At 43.6% G+C, this 22,082-nt stretch overlaps 3 protein-coding genes across 6 annotated transcripts; 2 read left to right on the forward strand and 1 right to left on the reverse strand.

Moving 5' to 3' along the window:
• Positions 1 to 495: 495 nt before the first annotated feature.
• On the forward strand, positions 496 to 9,691 carry ttc23 (tetratricopeptide repeat domain 23). The gene is given in 11 exon segments (XM_062461668.1): positions 496 to 872; positions 1,021 to 1,192; positions 1,595 to 1,718; positions 1,842 to 1,998; positions 2,346 to 2,471; positions 5,709 to 5,880; positions 5,985 to 6,087; positions 6,461 to 6,588; positions 6,811 to 6,960; positions 9,011 to 9,093; positions 9,209 to 9,691. Coding segments are annotated over 10 exon segments (1,341 nt in total). The 5' UTR covers positions 496 to 872; positions 1,021 to 1,024; the 3' UTR covers positions 9,339 to 9,691.
• On the reverse strand, positions 9,679 to 18,553 carry synm (synemin, intermediate filament protein). 2 transcript variants are annotated; one of them, XM_062461664.1, is made up of 5 exons: positions 17,612 to 18,553; positions 15,654 to 15,778; positions 14,102 to 14,181; positions 12,648 to 13,895; positions 9,679 to 12,617 (listed from the first exon to the last, which is right to left on the reverse strand). In XM_062461664.1, the coding sequence occupies exons 1-5, from the start codon at positions 18,401 to 18,403 to the stop codon at positions 11,800 to 11,802; spliced, it is 3,063 nt and encodes a 1,020-aa protein (XP_062317648.1). In that variant the 5' UTR covers positions 18,404 to 18,553; the 3' UTR covers positions 9,679 to 11,799. The 2 variants fall into 2 exon arrangements, with proteins under 2 accessions (XP_062317648.1, XP_062317646.1); XM_062461662.1 differs by having other exon boundaries at positions 9,679 to 13,895.
• Positions 18,554 to 18,630: 77 nt separating this feature from the next.
• Positions 18,631 to 20,088, forward strand: pgpep1l (pyroglutamyl-peptidase I like). Of its 3 annotated transcripts, none has more exons than XM_062461667.1 (5): positions 18,631 to 18,884; positions 19,012 to 19,064; positions 19,163 to 19,279; positions 19,547 to 19,659; positions 19,766 to 20,088. In XM_062461667.1, exons 1-5 carry the CDS (start codon positions 18,851 to 18,853, stop codon positions 20,046 to 20,048), a joined length of 600 nt encoding a protein of 199 aa, XP_062317651.1. In that variant the 5' UTR covers positions 18,631 to 18,850; the 3' UTR covers positions 20,049 to 20,088. The 3 variants fall into 3 exon arrangements, with proteins under 3 accessions (XP_062317651.1, XP_062317650.1, XP_062317649.1); XM_062461666.1 differs by having other exon boundaries at positions 18,636 to 18,884; positions 19,433 to 19,659; positions 19,817 to 20,088; XM_062461665.1 differs by having other exon boundaries at positions 18,640 to 18,884; positions 19,433 to 19,659.
• Positions 20,089 to 22,082: the final 1,994 nt, after the last annotated feature.

A 22,082-nucleotide genomic window follows, 5' to 3' on the forward strand; every position in this document is an offset into this window, starting at 1 on the left:
GAAGTACGTAGGAGGGCAGAGTCAGGCTAGACCTACATGTCAATCAACTATTATGAGTAACATTGAACAACACCACAATAAGCAGGCTTCTGTAGAGCTGGATAACGACCCATTCATTTGAATTAATTTTAAATAAGTATATACTTTTTTTTTAATATACAGAAAGATCAGTTGTAAAATGTCTGTAATAAAACGGACACATCTGCCATCGACGCAAGTAGCCTACACCTCACAATTTACCCTGAAATTGTACCCTCTCTAGTTGATAGTTCTATTGACCGATGTGATGTTTGAAACATTTCAAGCATGTATTGTATTCTTTTAAGAGTATGTTTTGTTTTGTAAGACATTTTACAATCGCGTGATAACCACAACTCTCTTCGCATAAGATGATTGCTTGAAACGTTGGATATTGCTGATCTTGAACGCTCCCCCTACGGAGGTTTGCATGCTACAACCACGTGACATGCAGCTAGAACGCTAAAAAACAATACGCTACAAAATAACAAGTTGCTTGCCTTTCTCAATGACAAGTTTAAGTAAACTATCAAAATAAACGACCCCAGACACGATAGGGATAAAAGCTTATGTTATGGCATGGCTGTTACAGTCAACCTGTGTGCAGTTAAGTGGTGTATCCACGGCGACAAGCGAGGAAAATGACAACAAACGTAAGACTGGTGATTCTGCGGGGACAGAATCAGAAGCGCTCTGAATTAGAAATGAGAATTGACGTGGAGTTGTCAATATCTTCATTTTACACAGTATTCATGGTGGATATTCCCGCTTGCATAAATCTTTCGCATTGGGTCACAGTTGCACTATTTGCTGGACTCGAATACGCCCGTGAACAAACGTGATTCTTCTGACAAGTAGGCTACAACATTGGCAGAAGGAGTGTTTTACTTAATTAATTCAAAGTATAGGCCTATTGGTGATTGTTAAGGATGATGATAGTGCTAATGATTTTCTAAGAAAGCCCTGCTCTGTTTTATATGTTATTTGTTAATGACGTACAAGGTTCATGAGAATGGAGAGCACCTCCGGTAGTCTTGGTGACTTCTCATTTGATAAAGAAGTGACAGTATCTCGAGCAGGAACGAGCAGCACGGTGGACTCTGTCATGATCACTCCTCAGGAAAAACTATATCGCTTTGAAAGTCGAGCCCAATCCCTTGCTGATGCACAACAGGTAGGTACCCTGCATTCAGTCTGGTGGCATGCACAATGGCTGAAGATTACACATGGATATAATAATAAATAATAATAAGACTTGATACACATTTCATACAAGAATTGCAGCTCAAGGTGCTTTACATAAAATCAATAAAAACAATAATATACAAGTAATAAAAGTAATAAAACCCTTCTGAACACAGGCCGCAGTCTTTGCGGTATCTCGAGCCACAGTCTTTGTGGTTTCCCAATATAAATAAAAATGCAACTCAACAAAAAACAAGCCGCAGTCTTTGCGGGAATCCCAAAAAAACAAGCCGCAGTCTTTGCGGTATCTCAAGTATATACAGTATCTTACTGAGCAGGTGGGATCTATGTAGAAGAAACATGGAACATTTGTAATGCCTCTTTTCCACAGTATGATGCTTGCATCCAGGACCTAGTTCGCTGTGTGGCCCTGACAAGACTTGTTTACGGAGATGGGCATCTGAAACTAGTCCAGGCCCATGCCAGACTGGCAAAGGCATACCTTCAGTTTAAAGGTAATGAGACAAACATGGCACACACAGAGCATTATAAAATCTTAGCAAAGGTGTTGGCAATTTAGGGCATATTTTGGCCCAAATTGGGGCAATCATTTTGAAAAATGAATGTCTCTGATCCAGGTTGGGGAGCACAGGCCCAGGAGCATGCAGCCAGAGCCAGTGATTTACTGCCTCTCTCCAGCCCCAGCTCCACCAGCCCAGAGGAGAGGCTCCAAGTGCACTCCTGTCTGCTCAGCATCTACCAAACACAAGGGGGCGCTGCTCTGATACTGGACAGATATCCATTACTGTCCCTAGTGGGCGCTGACTCTGGGAGTTAAGGCAGTGCTCTGCATCTCTGGTCCTCAGGGCCCACTGTCCTGTAGGTTTTAGATGTTTCCCTGCTCCAACACACCTGATTAAAATCAATGGGTTATTATAATCGAGCTCTGCAGAAGCCTGATTGATTGGAATCAGGTGTGTTGGAGCAGGGAAACATCTAAAGCATACAGTACATGAGCCCTAAGAACCAGAGATGAAGACCACTGATCTAAGCGAGCATCAGCATAACAATAGTGCATGTTTTCTTAGCAATATGTGCAATATGTGTCATATGGACCAATGTAGCTCCTTAACCATTCCAACTGTTAAGGAGGCAGAGTCCAGCTATAAAAAGGCCAAAAGAATTGTGGAGGAGCTCAGTCAGTTAAGTGGCATGAGCAAGGAGGAGATAATGGAGGCTGACCTGGAGATATCCACTTCTCTGTCCAGGTAATGGTATTATATTTCAACCAAATAGGTTAATAGTAACCTCTGGGTTACTTGCTTGTTACAAATTGTCTGACAGTCATTTGTTAAAACCTTTTAATTTGTGTGACTGGGTTATGTTTTGACCACAGGGTGGAGACAATGTCTCACAAATCTATTTTACAAAAACAATATAAATAATTTGCAGTCTCTGCTTGGATAACAAAGATTTTATATTTAGCCTTTAGTCTACATTAAGCCAGTGATGTGAGTAAACGTTTCAAAACCCTACCATCACATCCAAGGTGCTTAATGCAGCTTACTTTTTTAATATGCTGTCTGATCTCAAGTCGTCAGAAAGAAACTGTGGGTGTGTTGGGTGTGTGTGCTTTCATGTGTGTGCACACTGTATGTGAGGAACAGGGCCATGGAGAAAAAGCATTCAGCCCTTTCATAAATGATTGATGATTATTTTCCCCATCTTCAGCCTCAGTGTTCTAATCTGAACCGTTTTCTGAGTTCTGAGGTATCTTTTTAGATACAGCCATATTGATTACCGACCACACATTTTGTAGAAGATCTGGAGGACAGTATAGACCTATTTTAAGATGAAAGAAAACAATGATTGTTAGAGGGACACATACAATAGCAACCACAAACTGCCAGACAATTTGAGATGTCATTCTACTGTATTGACCTCATATAGATAGGTTATAATGGGTATTTGTCCAACATCAAACATGTTTGTGTAAAGGTATACATTAAACTCTACAGTGTGTGTTGTAACAGTGTCTTAAGCCCAGGTCAATAGTATGTAATGCATTATGTAGATGATATTGCACAGCCATAAACGTTGACTGGTTGGAGTATTTGCGGCATTGCAAATAGATTAACTTGCAAAAGTGAAAAGATACAAAGAATTCCTGGATTATGTCAGTCTTTGAGGCTTGTTTGAGTGAGGAGTTTGTTTACTTGATTTGTGTAATTGGAAAAATGTGCCGACTCTGCCTGGAGGGTAAGCTTGCTAAAGCTCTTTTGTTAGAGGATGACTCTGAACTTGGCTCGGCCTTTGTAGCGCCCTCAGTCCAGAGACTGTTTTGGACCAGTGTTCCATGTGTTCATCAAACAACCTGGCTCAGCACAGGTTTTGGTCGTTTTGGCCAATTCAGTTATACCAGAGGCTGCAATGAGCCCATTGGGAAATGGTGCACATTGTATCTCACCAAGGGAGTGGACTGCAAAACGATTGAGACCGTCTGATCATCATGCTTCTGATGCACTGGGTTCCAAATCTCAAGATCAATCCAGTTTATGGTGCTTGTTAGCCTCGCTCACTGACAGTTACATTCCATCGGTCTGTACGTCATGCACACACATCCAGGTGATGTCATTGTCTATTTACCTGAAGCACACTTACAGCGAAAGGATAAAGAACAGTGCTGTATTTGTTCTACTATAACACCAGCTGCCCAATACAGCGCTATAGTCAAGCTGACAGGAAACCTCCTTTACTACTCCCTTTTCAGTATTTCCTTTCTTGGCTTTACTTGACTGTACAATATTTTCCTGTAAAAGACCCAACACTGAGCGCCCAACTTGCGTCAACACTGGTCTGGTAGTGATTTCTAAACAGAGGGCTATGTGGGCTGCCTTGGCAGTACTGTAAACGACTCTGAATATATAACCCCTCTTCTCAGGGGGAAGCTGAATTAGATTTCAGCTGCAGAGGACATATGTCCCCTCTGTCAGGAAGTCTGTGAGCATGTGAGCTTATCATAGATGTCATCTATGTGTAATCTTTGTTCTTAGTACTTATATGTTATGTTGTGTTATGTTATGCTAGGTTGCTTGCGTTGTCTTGTCCCAAGAATTTCAGTGCCCAGTCTGACCTTGTGTTGTTCTGTGCACCTGACAATAAAACTTGAAACTGAATTGAAACAGCAAGGCTGTTGGATAAGAGGGTGCTGTGGAATCGCTCGCAGGTCTTTTTATCCAGGCAAGAAGGGAGGGTGCACTAGGTACAGCCTCAGTGCCAGCTTTGTCAGCTCTTGTCCAGCTTCCGTAAAAGGCTCTGTCTGTCCCTGGAACCTGGGAGCACACGAGCAGTCCTGAAGCCAATGGGAGGAGCTGTCTCCACAGCCAACTCCAATCACGGCATGTTTTCATAATCTGGAATCCATGGGAAAACTCAGAGAGAAAAGTGCTTGCTGCTGCTCCTCCAGCCCCGGCATTTCCCTGTCCACATATGTCAATGGGGTCTTGGTCTCAGTTCTGTATTGGAGTACGATATGACTCCAACATTGTTAACTTTGGTTAAACCACACCAGCCAGTACAGTGGGCGAGGATGTGGAGAGATTGATATTCTGGAGATGTTCTTTTATTTATTTTTGCTGCTTCCCAGGATAGTACTGCACAGCGTAGTGATGTGAATATTGACGTGCCCTCTGAGAAACACCACTCCCTGAAGGCGAAATCGAATTGAGAGTCCATTAGAGCGTTTCAGTCCTGGAGGGAGCCAAGGCTGTTAGCAGAATGGATGGATGGAGTCTGTCTTTTGGCTGAGGAGTTATGCCCATGTGTCGTCACTGCAGGCCCCTGCTCCTGTAGCACTCCCCACCACCCTGGTGAAGCTGTGGAGAAGCCATCCTGATCAAGTGGATTAAAAGCCGTAGTTGGCGAAAAAATATGCCTGCACAACAAACATGCGGACTTGTTAGTGTGGCTGTTTTCTGACCAACGTTGTGGCACAGTGGTGTTGCCTTTCTTTGTGACGGGTGTTGCTCTGGCATCGTTCTTGGGTGGTGCTGCTGGGTGGACATTGTATCTGTACTACAAGGATGGACAGACTTCATTTAGTCATCGTGGATGGGGGGGAGCAGAGACCTTTTGTAGCTGAATGAGTTCAGGGATAGTACTACACACTTCGCTGTTCTAAGAGCACACCATTAGACACCAGTGAAAGAGCACAGCCAGAGATGGTAAATAGTGCTTTGTATATATTTCCCTATTATAGTCTGGGCCTGTACAGCTACTGTAGAGCCAACCTTCCAGCGTCTTCCAACCATCCCTACTCCCCCCCCCCCCAAACAATACAGCCATACAGTCCCCTTCCTTCTATAGCTATAGCTGGCCATACAGTCTCCTCTGTCTAGCTACAGCCCCATAGTGCATGTTTGGCCCAACAAGTTCTAACATACCGTGCCTACAGTGCTGTAGCCTTTAGCAACACAGTCTAATTATTGGACCTGCTGGGCCTGCAGGGTGTTCCAGCGCCAGGGGAGACCTGACGAGGCTCTGCAGCAGTGTGAGAGCTCCCTGGAGCAGCTGGAGGGCAGGGAGCGGCCAGGCCAAGTCTGCTCCATCTACAAGGACATGGCTGCCATCGAACAGGCCCAGGGACGCCTGGACAGAGCCATAGAGCACCTCTCCAAGGTGACCAAAACCACACCTTTTAGAACGCACAGATTTTGCGGTGCTATGCCGTCGTTAATGAGAGTTTGCAGCTGTGATCTGTCTTGATGTGTTTTTCCTCGTAGGCTCATGCCATAGCTGTGAGTCAGAGTCCGGGGGACCTGGAGGGGGCTCACGTCGCTCACAGCCTGGCGCTGGCTCTCTCCACTGCACAGCCCCACCACAATGGTCAGTCTATTCACGGCCTGGCCCAGCCTGGGCTAGAAGGAGATCTGTTGGAAGGAGCAGGAGACATGAATCTTGCACTGTTTGTGTGTGACTTTTACTTCATATTTCAGAAGGCAGGCTTATAATAGTCTTCTGGAACCTTCTGGGAAAGTAGGTTACATAAGTGTAAAGGGTTATGATTGTGTTATCCCCCCAGCTCCTGTGATAAGGGGTCCTTATCATAGCCAGGAATGGTCCCAGGAATTTACAGTTGAATGAAGAAGAAGTTGTAATCAGTGGGATAGTTGCACCAGTGCTCCTGAGTGCAGGGCAAAAACAACAGACAAGCAAGTAGGATATGCTTCAGCTGTTTTTTGTCTCATTTGTGTTGTAGACTCAGCCACCAAGTACTTTTTGGAAAGTCTGACTGCCTACAGGAGCTTGTTGGGTCCTCAAGATGCTGTGACCCTATCTGTGCAAGATGACTACTGTCGCTTCCTCCTCCTCACAGGCCAGCAACAGGTTAGGCACTCACACACTTACACACACATTAACACACCTCACCCCAGGCCAGTGTTGGCTGATTTAGATTTCATGGAAATATTTGCACCTGCTGCTGAATCTCTGGGTTGGTTCATAGTAGACCGTAATAAACCACATTGAATCTCACATGCAATAAGCACATGACAATGGTTAAGTGATGGTTTGGCTGATCAGTGTTGATGCTGTTCTGCACCGCTGCAGTCGTGTGGGGAGCTCCAGAGGGCGTCCCTGCCCCTGAAGAGGGCAGCGTTCGGTGACCTAAGTCCTGAGGTGGCCGGCACCCTGCAGCTGATAGGAGGCGTGGAGATGACCCAGGGTCAGGTCCGACAGGCCCACAGGAGCATGAGGAAGGTAAAACATGGCGGTGGACACACTTGCTGCACAGTGGACCACGCTTTTTCACATCTAAACATGATCCCACCACCAGATAATAGATTGAACTGACATGGAACAGATCAGAAAGGAAGTATTTTATATATTCCTTAGTTTTACAATACTTTGTTGCTGGAAATTTAGGACTGGGTTACTTTGTGGCTAGCTTTGTTAATGTGATACTGTTTCTTCCCAACCACGTATGTGCTGTATTGACCTTTCTTCCTGCCAAAATATGTGGTCGGGCTCCACTAAAAGGCCAGGAGTCAGGGGATGTGGCTATCATTATATCAATACCCCAATGAGAATGTGAGCAAAGCTCACTGAAATATATATATTTATACACACAATGCTTCTGAGTTATAGAGGGGATGAGCTATTTCCACCATGGTCTCCGAGGCACAGGGACTTCAGAGTAATAAGCTAATCTTGGCAGTGAGCACAGCCACTCTCCTCAGTGTAAAATGTCACAGAATGACATTGTGCTTTCTGTTTTTGGAAGTAGACAAGACCGAAGGATTGCGATAGTTGGAAGGGTGGAACCTTACTGACTGCTGTCAACTAAAGAAACACCGACCCCTGGTTATTCTGACGCGCCGTGATGTCCTAAGGCAAAAAGGGAAAGTCTTCAGTCTGTCTCAGGATTGTCAGAAGCATTCCTTCAGCTAGAAAACCAGTCAGTAGGCTATCCAACACCCTCGTCTCAACAGTTCTCCTTTCATCCATTCACACTCTATGGTCAAAATACCTTTTCTGGTCTTTCCATTCCTCCTTGGTATATTACATAACAAGTGTGAGTCACACACTCCCAGACATGGTTTCTACCCTCTGGTCCTCCCACCTCAAGAATAGGCCAGAATGGTGGGTAATGGGGGGGGGTTTCTCAGCAGAGCTTGTATCAACATGACTGTAAGCAAAGGAGGTGGTTGCTATGTTGCTTTGTTATTGTATCTCAAGTGCAGAGGGTAGGGGGGGGGAGAGTCCAAGTATCCTGGTGTGAATCAGAGCTCCCTCCCCCCCCCATATCAACCTTCTAACCTTTCTGAAATACCCCTGACAAGACAACGCCCACGCAAGATCATATTCTTTCTGCCGTAGCCATGCAAACAGCTGCACTCTGGCGCAACCCTGTTCAGTATATCTGGTCCATAAAGATGTCCCAGAGGGAGATGGGGGGGGGGGGGGGGGGGAAGGCATACTTAAATGTAGGTGATGAGAGATGTGCTCTGATCGGATAGGTTGTGTTTTCTCTGGGAGGCTGTGAAGGAAGCCTGTTCGGGGGATGTGTCACCCACAGTCAAAGAGAGACAGAAACAATGGCTCACACACGTTTCCCTCTGCCTTCCTATTGCTGTAGTCCTTCCATTACATCAACCTTAGCAGCAGCAGCAGGGAAAACATCCATCAGGCCAGATGGCTCCGCTCCAAACCTTTCCTCGTGTCTTTCACCATCCTGCCTGTAGGAAAACATAGCTCTTTCTCCTGTTCGACCAAGTTCTGTTGACATTTTGTAGTTTGTGGTGGTTGTGGAACCATGACATCGTCTTTGTCGTTACTGCTGCATCTTGGCTGCGTGCGTGCAGTAGTGATTTAATTTGTTTCTATGGTTACATTACATTTAGTCAACAAGCTGAGATGGCTGCTGTCCATTAATTTTCTCATTGATCAGTCAGCTCATTTTGATTAAAAAAGGTCTTTATACCAGTGCAGATGAAAGGGGTGTGGGTGTGTGGTCCTAGAAATCCACCCAGAGAACCCCCACCTTGGTGAGACTGTTCTCAGTGGTTATCGGAACCCGGGAGCAGAGCAGGACATGGGCTATTTATGGAGCTTATTTCAGAGGTGGCCATTAAATGTTCAGATTCCCCTCAACCAGTGGGGCTTAGGTTTTCCTGTCTGTTTACCAGAACAATCTACCGGTTTCGTCTGCATGTATGAATAAAACGTATATTGCTTTTTTTTCTCATCAACAGCCTCTGTCTTAACCCCACCCTCTCACCAGTTTGAACTGTACCTGTCTTTGTTGAAGTGTCTAGAGATCCAGAATGTTCTGTATGGCTCTCATCATAAGACGACAAGAGCTACCCAGAAAACGGTGGACATGCTGGCCCAGTAAGTCTGACGGTTTATCTCAGTGAGCCCACCATCGCTCAGTGTGTAAAGTTGTGTGGAGTGTGTAGCGTTAACATTTTACTGTAGGTCCCATTATCATGTGTGTGTTTTGCAGGGCTCCAGAGGTTGCTGGGAGACAGAGAACTGATGGCGAAGGGAAAACAAGGCCTCCATTCTGTGCAGTTCTTCCCCCATCAAGCTGAGGAAGCTCCAGCATGTCACTCTTAACAAACTGCAAAACCTGAGCTCTCACGACGAGCCTTGGCTCGCTTTGAAAATAGAGACTTATTTTGTCGTCTCTAGAAGTTACATTATTTCCCAATAAAGTGGGAAGTGGCCCAAGAGGGATCCCAGACAGGTCTGCATCATGATTTCTTTTATTTGAGAAACGAATGTTGGGCTGTTTGTTGGCAAGACTACGCAGACTGCAGTGTTCAGTATGAAGAGGATATGGGGTTCTACTGGAGGAGCTGAAGAACAGGACACACTGTCCCTACAAACACCCTGGATTATAACACCTGATTATGTCAAACATTTACAGCTCATTTAGCTAAATATGAGTAATTAATAAAGATTCAGACTCAGTTAACACACTCTAGTAATGCTTTTATTGTTTTTGTAATAGGAACAGTTGTCAAAACACTGATTGGTAAACTAAATCATGAAAGGAACTGACATTACTTACTTTAGTTTTGACAGGACACAAAAATGGCAAACAGCAACTATTGGATCACAGGGGTCACCCTTTGAATAATCATCTCTGAGGCAATTCTGATCTTATGTACCTCATCAGTTGTGTGGTAAAACACGGCACATTTGATTATAAAAATAATATTTTGCCTTTTTTGCACCCCATAAAAACCTTTAGTGCGAAGTGCTTCAATACAGTGAGTGTTAAAAATTAAGCTAAAAGTAATGTTGAGGAAACATGAAGGCAAAAACCTGCTAACTATGTATATGGGCACTTCAGTCCAACAAACCATTTCAAAAACTGAAAAACATGCATGACACAAGTGCGATACGGTTTACAGTAAAGTGTTTGCATTCATCTTTGTTACAATTAAAGGTTTTCTACTTTGTAAATATAGTATATTAGCAAATGAACCAGGTTGCAGTAAATCTACAGGGATTGTGAAACTAGTTTGTGTCAAAGTATGTCCTTCCCTTGTGTGATGAGGGTTAATATTGCACAGACCAGTCACTGTTTCAAATGAGCACTAAAATGTTCATTTCACAAACCAGATAAAACCAAGCTTTATATAGATGACAGAATAAGATATCATATATTGTCCCTTTGAATAACAGTCCATGACATTTCCACCCTTTTTTAACATAGAATGTTAAATCTAGGTCTATTTTGAATGGCCTGTGTTAACTGTATGCAGTGTAGAAAGACTAAAGCAGCTTATGGGATACATGGGCCTGTGTGGTGAGGCCATATTGGAGCACTTCTACTCAGAGTACACAGGCGCGCGCACACACACACACACACAGGCAGTGCAACTAAGCTGGTGCTCTGAAACTAAAATAGCCATGGAGGTTATGGACACAGTTGTCTCAGAGCCAGGGGGAATCTTATCTGTCCAACATTGTGATCAAAGACACAAACGACTTAGCACAAAGGAAATTCTGGTGGAGTTCTGACACTAGATGTATGAATGCCACACTAGACATTTAAGTCGACTCACATTTTTCTTCACTCCTCAAAGTCCCTCCATCTTCTCAATCAGTCTCCGTCTGTCGTCATACTTCCAAAGCAGAAAAACATTCTCCAAGGAATTCTAAATGCCTGGATTACAGCCCCCTCTGAAGCCATTTACAGATTAAAAGATCATGGTAAGGACTCTAGAAGGTCAAAAGAGACAGTACAGTACAGAGTCCCATTTGCTCTTGCAAATGTGAATACATCTAAATCAACTTCTGTCTCCCTCTAGACAAAGATGATATTGTGATCCAAAGGCATCTGGACTTATGTGTCTGGGCCTAGTCTAACCCCAACCCTCCAAACCACATACAAATTGAACATACCATTTTTATTTCAATATTGGGGTTCATTGAAACTATTTTGATTCCATGGCATGTAAAAGATCAATGTCCTCTTTGAAGCAAATTAGAACACAGCTCAGTAAATAAGATAATGTACAAGACTGACATTTAATATGAACAGTTCATGATATTTAATGTTCCACAATGATAACTACAGTCAGATATTCATCAATATCACTGCATCTTTCCTTCCAGAATCCTTATGCAAAAACAACTTCCTTTCAACCTTCCACAACATGCGAAAAGGTTTTCCTCTCCATGTAGCTACATACCTATACATGAACACTTAAGACTGTAACATTACCATAAGATCAGAGCATAGATATTAGTATTCTTTTTGGTAGTAGTATCTCAGGCAGAATGCAAGATAAAAACTGTAGTCAGTACAAAAATATATAGATCTTGGGAATAGATCAGAGGTATTAGTTACTCGTAAAGGGATAGACCCAAGTGGGAAAATAAGGAAGCACTTCTATTAAACCATCAAGTTATTATGACAAATATATATGTAGAAGATCCTCTTACCATGATTGAAGGTATATAAAGTGAAGATATCAATCACAACCAGTAGTGTTACTTCATACTTGGTATACTTTGATTGATTGGTATGTGGATTAACAACGGGAGTAATGTAATTGAAAATTTGCATTAGCGAGTGAACTACTCATCATTTGAGCTTTCAAGGTAGACCGTTGCTATCCTTTTCTCATGAATGACTTTCAGTGGAGGATCCATCATTTGAGGTTGCAGCACTTGGCCATACTCTGCAGTCTCTGTGCTGAAAGGTTGACCATCAGCTCTGCTGTTGCCCTGAGCCTGGGTGTTGTTGACATCCATCTGGAAAGTAAAGGATTTTTCAGATGGCCCCAGCTTAATATGCTTCTCTGTGACTTCAGTCATCAACTCTCCAGTATTATCTGGATCTCTGGAGACTCTAAAGGAATATCCTCCCTCTGCTCCTCTTTGGAATTCCTTCTGGAGCCCGGGATTGGAGGATTGCAGAGCCTCCATGATTTCCTCCTCCGACAGGTCATCTCCCTGCTCACCCAACAGCCCAGAATCCTCCAGAGTCTGAGAAACATTCATCTCTGCCACAATGGTCGTGGTTCCGTTATCTGATGACTGCTGCACTTTTTTGACAGACAGGTTCTGAGGACTGTCGCTTCCGGCTCTGGTGAGGAGGGCCAACTCCTCTTTCAGGGAGCCTGACACAGAGCCGTGCAGCTGCTCCAGGGCTCCCCTCAGCTGCTCTGTGGGAGTCAGAGACTCCTCTCGCAGGAACCCGAGCATTGAGTCCTGCACTGTGGGCGAGACGTGAACCTCTTCTTCGATGATACATTCAGGGAAGCCCTCTTTGACAAACGAGTGATCGCTCGTCATAAACTTGTAAAGGTCACTTTCGTCATCTTCCTCCAACATTTTGCTGGGCGCCAGAGCTCCCTCCTGGTAGTACCTCTCATCTGATAGGTCATCCACAACTCCATAATGTCCATATGAAGCAAAACCACCACTGTCTTCAGGCTCCGACATGTTATCATCAGGTGTGGAGACAAAATACTCTTGAGACTCTTGGTCATGGCTGAAATAAGGAGAATCGGTATCTCTGAACTCTTCTTGGACACGTACAGACCCATTTTTACCGTCTTCTTTCTTGGGGGTCTTCGCATGAACTTCACTCTCAAGGTGTTTGCTGGCATGTGGGACATTCTCGAGCTCCTCAATCTGAAAGAACATCGAGGAGGGCTGCTTGAACTTCGGTATGAATTGCTCGTCTGTCTCATCTTCCTCCCCTTCGCTTAGAGACTCCACAGGTTCCTCGATGATCTCCACATTGACAGATTTGTTTGTCATATCTCCTCCCATCAAGCCCAGACTCAGGAGGTTTTGAATCATGCTTTCAGTCGGGGTTCCTTTGATGTCCTCCATGGAGATGTTCTTCACTCCCTTTTTGAAGAGATCCTCCAGGGCAGAGTCTTGGGACATATCCACCTCTTCCTCTACTTTGGACTCAAAGATGATCTGTGTCTTGGTTGATCCATCCTCCTGCTCTTTTTTCTCCACGTGATAAGTGATCTTTGAATCGCCAGAGGAGCTCACCTTCGCATCCAGACCTGCTGGCCTCATGACCTTCTCAATGATCTCCTCCACAGACACAGAGTCCAACACTTTCTTCTCACTACTATTAGACGCGTATGCGTTTCCTCTGTCCTTTTGATCCACTTCCTCTTTGCTTATCTTGTACGTACCTCTTTCATCTCTCTTTTTAGCATCCGCATCTCTCCCTTCTTTCATACTGTCCTCTGTGTTCTCGTTCAGACACATCATCGTTGGCGACACCACTTTCACTGATTTGGCTCCATCCGCGTGGGAAGCGATCGGCCTGAATTGATCTTTCTCTGAGTGTCGGCTAACCTCTTTGATTCTCACACTCCTCTCTTCGACCACATCGCGGCTTTGTTTGCCTGCACTCTGGACCACAGGTTTACTGGTGCTGGCGGAGGCTGTAGCTGCAGCCTGTGAAGCTTTACTAAATGATACCATGTCCCTTCTGGCGGCTGGGCTCTGGTGGGCAGCTCTGCCTGTGACAGAGATAGGGATGACTCTGGAAGGACTGGTGGAACCATAATGAGCAGACACAGGATATCTTCTCAAGCTGGAAGTTGACTCCATATTTCTGACATCCAAATGTGTCCTTAGATCTTGTCTGGTTGAGGTGGATGCTCTTGGAGTGTAGGGTTGGGAGGGCATCTTGATATCTGGTGAAGACAGAGACAGATAATAAGACATCACATTCTATAAACAGACATGTCTTGGCACTGTCATTATATGTTTACTTAATGTTCATGTAAGTCAATCAAAACGGTCAATACAAAATAAGCATGTATTGCCAATCACACTAGTAGTATAAGAAATGAAAACATGTAAATGTAAAATCTAGTACTATGGAAATACTGTACAGTACCTATTATTCTTTCTCTTTGGTGATGGTTTGCCCTCATGTTTGCCTCATTTGAATCCATCCTCCCTCCTTCCAGAAGTGCCCTGTGGAGAAACATATAGAAATCACAATGTTGAATAACATTCAATTATTTATCAAAGATTGTGTTTAATGATAAATCATTTATGTTTTTATTCTAATTTCATTGTTGTGTCACGTTCAAGATAGCTGTTCTATACCAAGCATAATCACCTCACAATAGAATGCAGATCACCCTGTTCTGCCATCTGAGACCTCTAGTTAACATACAAATCAGTCTACCAGATTACTACATACAGTAGTCCATGGACCTGGCCATTAACAGAAAAGAGCAGAGGTTAAAAATAGTACCTCACCACAATAAACTGAGGTAAATTGAAGCAAAAACACCAGAGGGTAACCCAGCTTACCTATCGCTCAACAAAAGAAGGCTACCGGACAACCAACGAGAGCTTGTGTCGGAGTGCTCTCCAAAGCTACAGTACACAACCTCCATGAAAGTCCCAGAATGCTTCCCGACAGACCAGCCTAAAAATAACCCCTACAATGCAGTTCAGCCTGTAGTCTACTCTGCTAGGTATCCCCGTGTGGATGGAAGCATGTGGCATGGAAAAAGAGAAACAAGCCAGCTCTCCCACCATCTCTAAGGCAGACGTCCCATTAATTCTAGATTTTCTAAACAAAGCGCTAGTGGAGCGCTCCATACACAGACAAGCCTGTAAAAATAGCCCCAAAATAGGCCACAACGCGGAAGGGGAAACAGGGGACCTGGGAACTCAATCCACAGGGTGTTTGCATGGCTGGACATATTGCAAAGATATTGCGAGTGTTGTGAAAGGATTTAGATTACCAAGTTTCTCTTTGGATGCTCCATGTGAAATATATACTGTACATCTCACCTAGCTGCTTGATACAAATAACCATACAATGGGTATGTGTCTTATAATACCTTATATCATATGTAGCTTCTGTTGTTGTTGTAGTAGTAAGGTCCTTATGATTGCCATGACAAGATTGGCACAGTAAATATTCAAGAATACAAAACATTACTTCAAATAAATACTTCAAAAAGGTCAATACTAAAACAATAGCAAGTTATATTGCATAGCAGTAAAACAGCATGTATAAACTGTGCATGACCATGTAGAAAGTGAACCAGAGTGTTCCACAGAGGAGAGTTCAGAGGAATTCTGAACGGCCCTGCCAACTGGACCTGTTGACAGCAGCTCTGCTTCTACAAATATGGATGAAATCGCTAGAAATACACTCTAAGGTCCACAATGCACCACAGACTACAGCCAATATAGTGACACTGTACCCAGGAGGCATGCTGTCCTTCTCCCGTTTCGTGTTTCACACCAGCTTGCTCCATCAATCCCAACATTAGCAACTCTTCACAAAGCTCCATAATCCACGAGAACTAGTTTGACGACGGTGAAGTGGTTACTGATCGTTACAATGGCGTCTGTTGAATGTGCAGATGAGAAAATGACCTCATAGATGCCTGGGTCCTGAGTCAGTGTGAGGGACATCTCACCTGTAAGCGGCCACCTCCATGCCCAGGTCCATCTTGACCTGCAGGAGCTCCTGGTGCTCTCTGACCCTCTCTGCCATGCTGCTGGCCAGCATCCTCCTCTCCTGCTCCAGCTGTTCCATGATCATCTGCAAGTAAACCCACACGGCCATGTTCCTGTGTTAGCTCGTGTCTCTCCTCGTGGGTCTCCTGCACTTCGCACTTCCCCCCTCGCTACAGTCCCATTTGAAATGTCGGGAATTATGATCACTGATTGTTGCTAATGTCACATACAAAATACAATCAGAGCTTTTTAGCCCCTATATCTATATATAGGTATTATAGCAGTGTTTATTAGCAATAACCTAACTGTGTGCACGTTTTTGTGTATGTGTGCACGTGTGAGTACATTTTGCACACTTCTATTTCCGTGCACAGAATTGTCCCCACCCCTGAATTTCTTATTCAGTCGTAAAACAACATCTCTAGGAGTCTAGAAGGTGCTCTGGGGTAACAAGCCCTTCCCTTTTTGTCTGTAACCAGTCTATCAAGCCCCCTGCTGTGATTAGCCAGCTCCTGAGGTGCTGTTGAACGCTCTGTCACCTCTCGTTTACAAGATGGAGGCTGGCCTGTCTGTGCCTCTCCTCACGGAATCAGGAGCGATCCCTTAAACAGGTCCCATTAATCCAGATAAATCTGTCTGTCCCTTTAAGTCTAGTCTCTTACTCAGAGTACTTGGCTATGACGTCTAGCTGTCCATTTCAGACAGACTGCGATTGTTTTGGTCAACCTCAAACAGTTGACCTGATAACTGTACCGTTACTCTGTAAAGTGAGAAATCACTGCACTGCATTAGAGTCTGCAGCCCTTTGTGGACGTAATAGGATTTCCTATATGCTTATGTTAATCATAATCAGTAGAACTAGTCATTGCATTTGTATTTATGCTTGAATTTTACCCTTATACCCACTCACTATGTTTAGAGGCAGCATTCCCTCAAATTCGTTAAAGCCACTTGTATGTGACACAGAGGTAAAATGACTGACCTGCTTGGAGCTCCATCTTTAGTAGCTAAGGTACGAAGGATTTGTCACAGTGACAGCTAATTGGTTTAAGTGGCTATGCAACTAACAGCCATAATATGTCCTGGCAGACATATCCATGTAGACATTCAACCCCTTCTAGTCTGAGGTGAAACATTGCACTGGGGTAGGCTGCAATTTCCTTTATAGTTAAGAGATGTGTTGCTTGTCTGCCTCAGACACAGTGACTATTTTAATGCTGCATACAGATTGAAAGTGAATAATGTCAACAAGCATAGACTTGAAAATCATTAGCCCTGTGCTAATAATCATTGCCGTTTGTCTGAAGGCTGTGTGGGGTGAGGTGGGGTATCTACTACAGTATAACGCCCCTCCTCGGAAAAGTCCCAGAAGGCCTGTCAGAGAACAGGTGCTGGATGATCATTTAAATGCACTCGTTCACATTTAGAATCACAAAGTGATACAAGGGCCCTCCATGTTGGACAGTGATACGGTTAAACCACATGGAGGTGCGTTTCATGTAGCCATTCCCCAGTCTCTGCAGTAACCTTTCAACTCTTTAGAGTATGAGGGAAAGTAATGGTGTCTTAATGGTGGTTGAAAATATTTTGAAAGCATCCGAATAATCATAGTAATATGTAATTTTTTCTTATTTGATTAGTTGGAAAAATAATTACATGATTATGACAAATTACAATTAGGTAACTTGATATTGTAACCATTGTGGTTCTTCTGCTTGACTATTGCAGCAGCTGTGGGGTTAAGAGGCCTGTTTCCCTAGACGGTGGGTGTGGCACCTCAAGGAGCATGCTGGTGAGACTGGTGTTCTCATGTCAGAAAATACATCCTCACGCATCCCATATACAGTACAGTATAATCACAACAGTTTTGGAGGGAGTAGGGGGGGGGGGTGGTCGGGTTTATTGCTAATGTTCTTACCTGATACTCGTTGACATCTTCGCGGTAGTTTTCCTGCATGTGTATGAGTTGTTCTTCTATCTGTATCTGAATCTGACTTTGATTTTCTGCTTCAGCGCGTAATTTTTTTAACTCGGAGATATAATGCATCTTTTCCCTTTGAAGATCGTCCAGTCTTGCCTGATCTGCCCTAACTGACTCCTCCATTTCGTCCACTCTCTTCTGATACATCTCAAAGGTGTCGATCCAACTCTCGGATACGCTACGGGCATACTCCTGAACCTCTTCCGTGGACACAGCAGGAGGTCCGAGGTACTTCTGAGTAACAACAACCCGCGAGTGCACCTGATTTCGAAGGTGGTCGATTTCTTGTCGGTGCGCATCTTCCATACATTGGCACTCATTCTCGAGTTGTAATAATCGTTCTTCAAGGGCCCCGTTTTTGTTGTGGGCAAGCTGAAGCTGTTTTTCGCACCCCTTGATGTCACCTCCAATATCTTTACATACCACTGTTTCCTCGCTACACATAGCTTGCACCATCTGAAACTCTCTCCATAGCCTCTCCCGCTCCATCTCCGCTTGGGACTTCTCGAAGGCCAACTGCCCCACCATTCTTCTCAATTCCCGCATCTCGGCCTTGTATTGGTGTTCCCATTCCAACGTTTTTTCCTGCTTTAACTTGTTAATTTCAGTGATGAGGCAGGCATTTTCTTGCTCCAGAATCTTCGTTCTTGAGAGATAATGACCAAGTCTGTTATTGAGTTCCTGTAATTGATGTTTTTCCGTTTCAAAGGTTCTCCTGAATTGTAACATTTTGTCAGATTTCAAATAGCGACGTTAATTAATATGAAATGAATATATTTTGGGGGGTTTTGGAGTAAATTCAAAGAAATTGTTCTGATCTCATCTGCGTGCGCGTCTATAAGCAGAGCTGTGAAGCGACTGTTTGCTCGGATATGAGGCTTGCTTCACTGGCTTGATTTAACAAGTGCTGAAGGTGGGCGGGGTCCAGATTATCTGTTCAAGCGGGACACTTTTTAATGTTGGAGACGGGAAGACATATGATATAGCTCCCCCTCCTGGGGAGCGATTAGTGATGCATGTTTGATGCTGCCGGACGCAAATAAGGCACCATACGGAGCTTGCAGATAGAGTTACGACATAAATAAGTAGGCAAATTGTTCGTTTAACTTTCGGGGATTGAACGAATTGTCAAGACAAGACTGGGTTTACGTTTTGCCAACGTGCTTAGATGGAGTTATGGATACAGACGAAGCTGTGGTCGTTGTAACAGGTCGGTTCGCCAAAATAAGAAAACGGTTTGTAGTCAGTCAGGGTGTTTTTCAATCATTTCTAAATTCGGGACTGTTTTGGTATTATCTTCTACCATTAATTGCACATTAAATTAATGCATTTAACAGGGTTCGGACCTTTCAGACAGTACTTAGACAATCCAAGTTGGAAAGCTGCACAGGTAGGCCTACAGCCTTACTAGATCGATTATTCTCAAGGTCAGCCCTCAATGAAATTGAACAGCATTTACATGTGATTTTCGTTTTGAGTTTCTTCTAGGGCTTAAAGCTGGTTGGATTGGGGGAGGATGTAAAGGTCGTCATCAGAGAGTTACCAGTGGCCTACAACAGAGCACATCAGGTCATAGTTGACTTATGGAAAACCCTAAATCCAAAGGTAGCTATACTATATGCTTAATTACTATTAGTAAACTATAGTATCCTAACAACACATATTACATCACTCAACTATCCAAGTCTATGCTCTGCAGGCCTACATGATATTTTGGCAGCTGCTGTTATATTATCATAGCATCCTCTGTATGACTAGTTTGCCATACATCTTGGGATTGCCACTGGATGTAGAGGCATTTTACTGGAGCAGACTGGGAAGAACCATGGTTACAGTGATAGAGATGTGTGTGGCTCCTGTCCTGTGAATCAGAATTGCATTGATGGAGGACCAGCTAAACTGGACTCCATTGTTGACATGAGGGCCCTCTCAAAACAACTGAAAAAAGCAGGGAAGGATATCACTTACTCAAGAGATGCTGGGAGGTAGGTCTCCACCTCTTGTAATTGTGACAGTCAAACAGCTTTATATGATTTTGTCAAAGACCACATTCAAAGCTTTAGTTTGGGGCATTCTCCCTCTCTCTCTCAGGTACCTGTGTGATTATGTGTACTACTGCTCTTTGTTCCATGGTCGGGGAAGAGCAGTCTTCATCCATGTGCCTGCCTCTGGCAGCCTGAGCTCTCCTGACAGACTGGTGCCTCTGCTGCAGATCATTATCCAGACCCTGCTGCTCCAAAAGGTGGACAGCTGCTCTCCTTCATACTCATTTCTGTCGACCTCCTCCAGCCCTTCTTCCACCATTACTTGCTCATCCAGCTCCTCTTCCTTCTCCTCTCAGATCAATGAAAACACTGGTACTGTGCTGCAGTAACTCGCAGTGGATTAAAGAATCCCTAAGGCGTTGGCATGTATTTTTGTGTTTGTATTTCCTTTTAAAAAGATCAAAAGAAGATAGAAGAGTTACGTTGACAAGAAGGTGTAGCTCAATGGTAGAGCATTCGAATGCAGATTAAAAGGTCCCCTCTACATTGCTCTGAATACAAGTTTCTTGTAAATTACCGTAATACACTACATTACTCACTACATTACTTATAAAGCATTGGTCTACTTGAGAACCACAGAAGAGGAAACAGGCCAGTGGTAATGTGTTCAGTGCCATCTAGTCTGACATGATAAAAAGTCATATTTCTAATTTACTTTTTTCTTCCAAATTTAAGACAAAAGGAAAATACAAGAGGTTTTCAGATACACATTAAGAGAATGGCATTTCAAAATTTCACCATTTCTATTGTACGTGTGAAAAACCAAGAGGCATCAGACATGGTCCTTGCATGAAGATAATAGTGTATCTAATAATATTAGATAATAATGATACCGATCAACCTCAAGCTCATTATTGCAATTTCAATGCTTCAATGCAGCCTCTAAAAACCTGAGGATGGTATATAGAACATTCTAAGAAAGTAACATTAACCATCAAAATTCAAATGAATCATCAGTTAACCTATATTGCAATCAAGCAAAAAAACTACCAGTTCTATTCATCTATGAATTCTAGGCATGTCATTCACTGCTTGCCATGACTTCCCATAATCTACTGGTCATTCCTATCATATTTTCCAGGTGTTGGAGTTGTGTTAGTCGGACTGGCGAAGAAGAAACCATGGTAGTGTTTCATGAAAACTAATATGGACTTCTCAACAGGCCAACACACTCTGTTCTGATGAGTGGCAGAATCAATATTTTATAATTACTGACAACAAAATAATACATACGCATGTACAGTACATATTATTAGTATAAGTGTCTGCACTGCCTGCTTAATATCTGATTTTATCTGTTTATTTAGTTGTTTTGTGCCCAACCAGCCTTATAAAAGTTGTCATGTTTCAACATGTTTCCTGATAAAACTAGACAAACTTATTTGTCTCTTCTAATCAGATGGATAATACCATTATGAAAATCTGCAAGCTCTAAATGCTACTGTGTCACAATTTAGTTGACCACTGCCTAAACCTAGAGGTGTACACACTCTTTAAAACTGAATTACTGTCAGTAGCAGTATTGAGGGACAGAGAGAGAAAGATCAAATGATGGTGAGGATGGTGAAAATGTACAGAGTGTAGAAAAATATCCTTATGAGGTGCAAATGGTACTGGTACCAAGAAGTGAATTGCTAATTCACTTATAGTGTGTGTGTGGACGCTGGATATATCATATGTTGTGGTGGTTCATAACAAGGGTGGTCACTAGGAGCAGAAAAATCCAGGATGGACACATTCACCGTAGAGAACAGAAATGGACACTCTTGGGCTGTAAGGAGGAGAGGTTGCAGGTGATGGCTGGCTACAGATTCAGTCTGCTGTTTGTTTGCACTGGGACATACACTGATTGTGTGTGTTGTCATGACCATTCATCTTTTTCCACACACTGCCTAAGAGGAGCCCCATTAAAACCACCCTCATGTAGTTCTTCGAGTCCATATAGACCTGGCAACTGTCAAGCCCACATGAAACTCAAACCTTCATTTCCCATAGTTCCATAAAAAAACAAGCTATTACATTGAGGCGTCTCATTTCCACTGAAAACTGTCTGTGCTGTGCTGTCGGTGTAGTGTGATGTTCTCTGGTGAAGCAAAGAGCAAACTGAGGTGATGTTTCCCATTACTATAGTATATGAGAGAGGGTTGCACTGAGACACATGCAGTTACTATATCCTCTGGGGCTGCTGCACCTTTGATGCAGGAAATCAAGATACCTTCCAGCTACAACAGTGCACCTCCTCCTTGTCAGCTGCACGATCTGAGGAATCTAGTGTTGTAGAGAGAGCGAGAGAGAGAGCAAACTTCAGTTTGCAGGGGTGTGGAGATGACGGAGTGACGATGCTGTGCCATGATGTCATGGGA

This window comes from Osmerus eperlanus, chromosome 5 (genome assembly GCF_963692335.1).
Source record: "Osmerus eperlanus chromosome 5, fOsmEpe2.1, whole genome shotgun sequence".
NCBI lineage: Eukaryota > Metazoa > Chordata > Actinopteri > Osmeriformes > Osmeridae > Osmerus > Osmerus eperlanus.

What these genes read in the sequence shown, in the direction of transcription:
- pgpep1l (XM_062461665.1), top strand. Translation starts at nt 18,851, where the DNA reads ATGGATACAGACGAAGCTGTGGTCGTTGTAACAG. An exon ending in GGAAAACCCTAAATCCAAAG is followed by an intron (nt 19,280 to 19,432) that starts GTAGCTATACTA and finishes CTGTATGACTAG; the next exon opens with TTTGCCATACATCTTGGGAT. An exon ending in TACTCAAGAGATGCTGGGAG is followed by an intron (nt 19,660 to 19,765) that starts GTAGGTCTCCAC and finishes TCTCTCTCTCAG; the next exon opens with GTACCTGTGTGATTATGTGT.
- synm (XM_062461662.1), bottom strand. Translation starts at nt 18,403, where the DNA reads ATGTTACAATTCAGGAGAACCTTTGAAACGGAAAAACATCAATTACAG. An exon ending in AAGATGTCAACGAGTATCAG is followed by an intron (nt 15,779 to 17,611) that starts GTAAGAACATTA and finishes GTTTACTTGCAG; the next exon opens with ATGATCATGGAACAGCTGGA. An exon ending in CCAAAGAGAAAGAATAATAG is followed by an intron (nt 13,896 to 14,101) that starts GTACTGTACAGT and finishes TGTCTTCACCAG; the next exon opens with ATATCAAGATGCCCTCCCAA.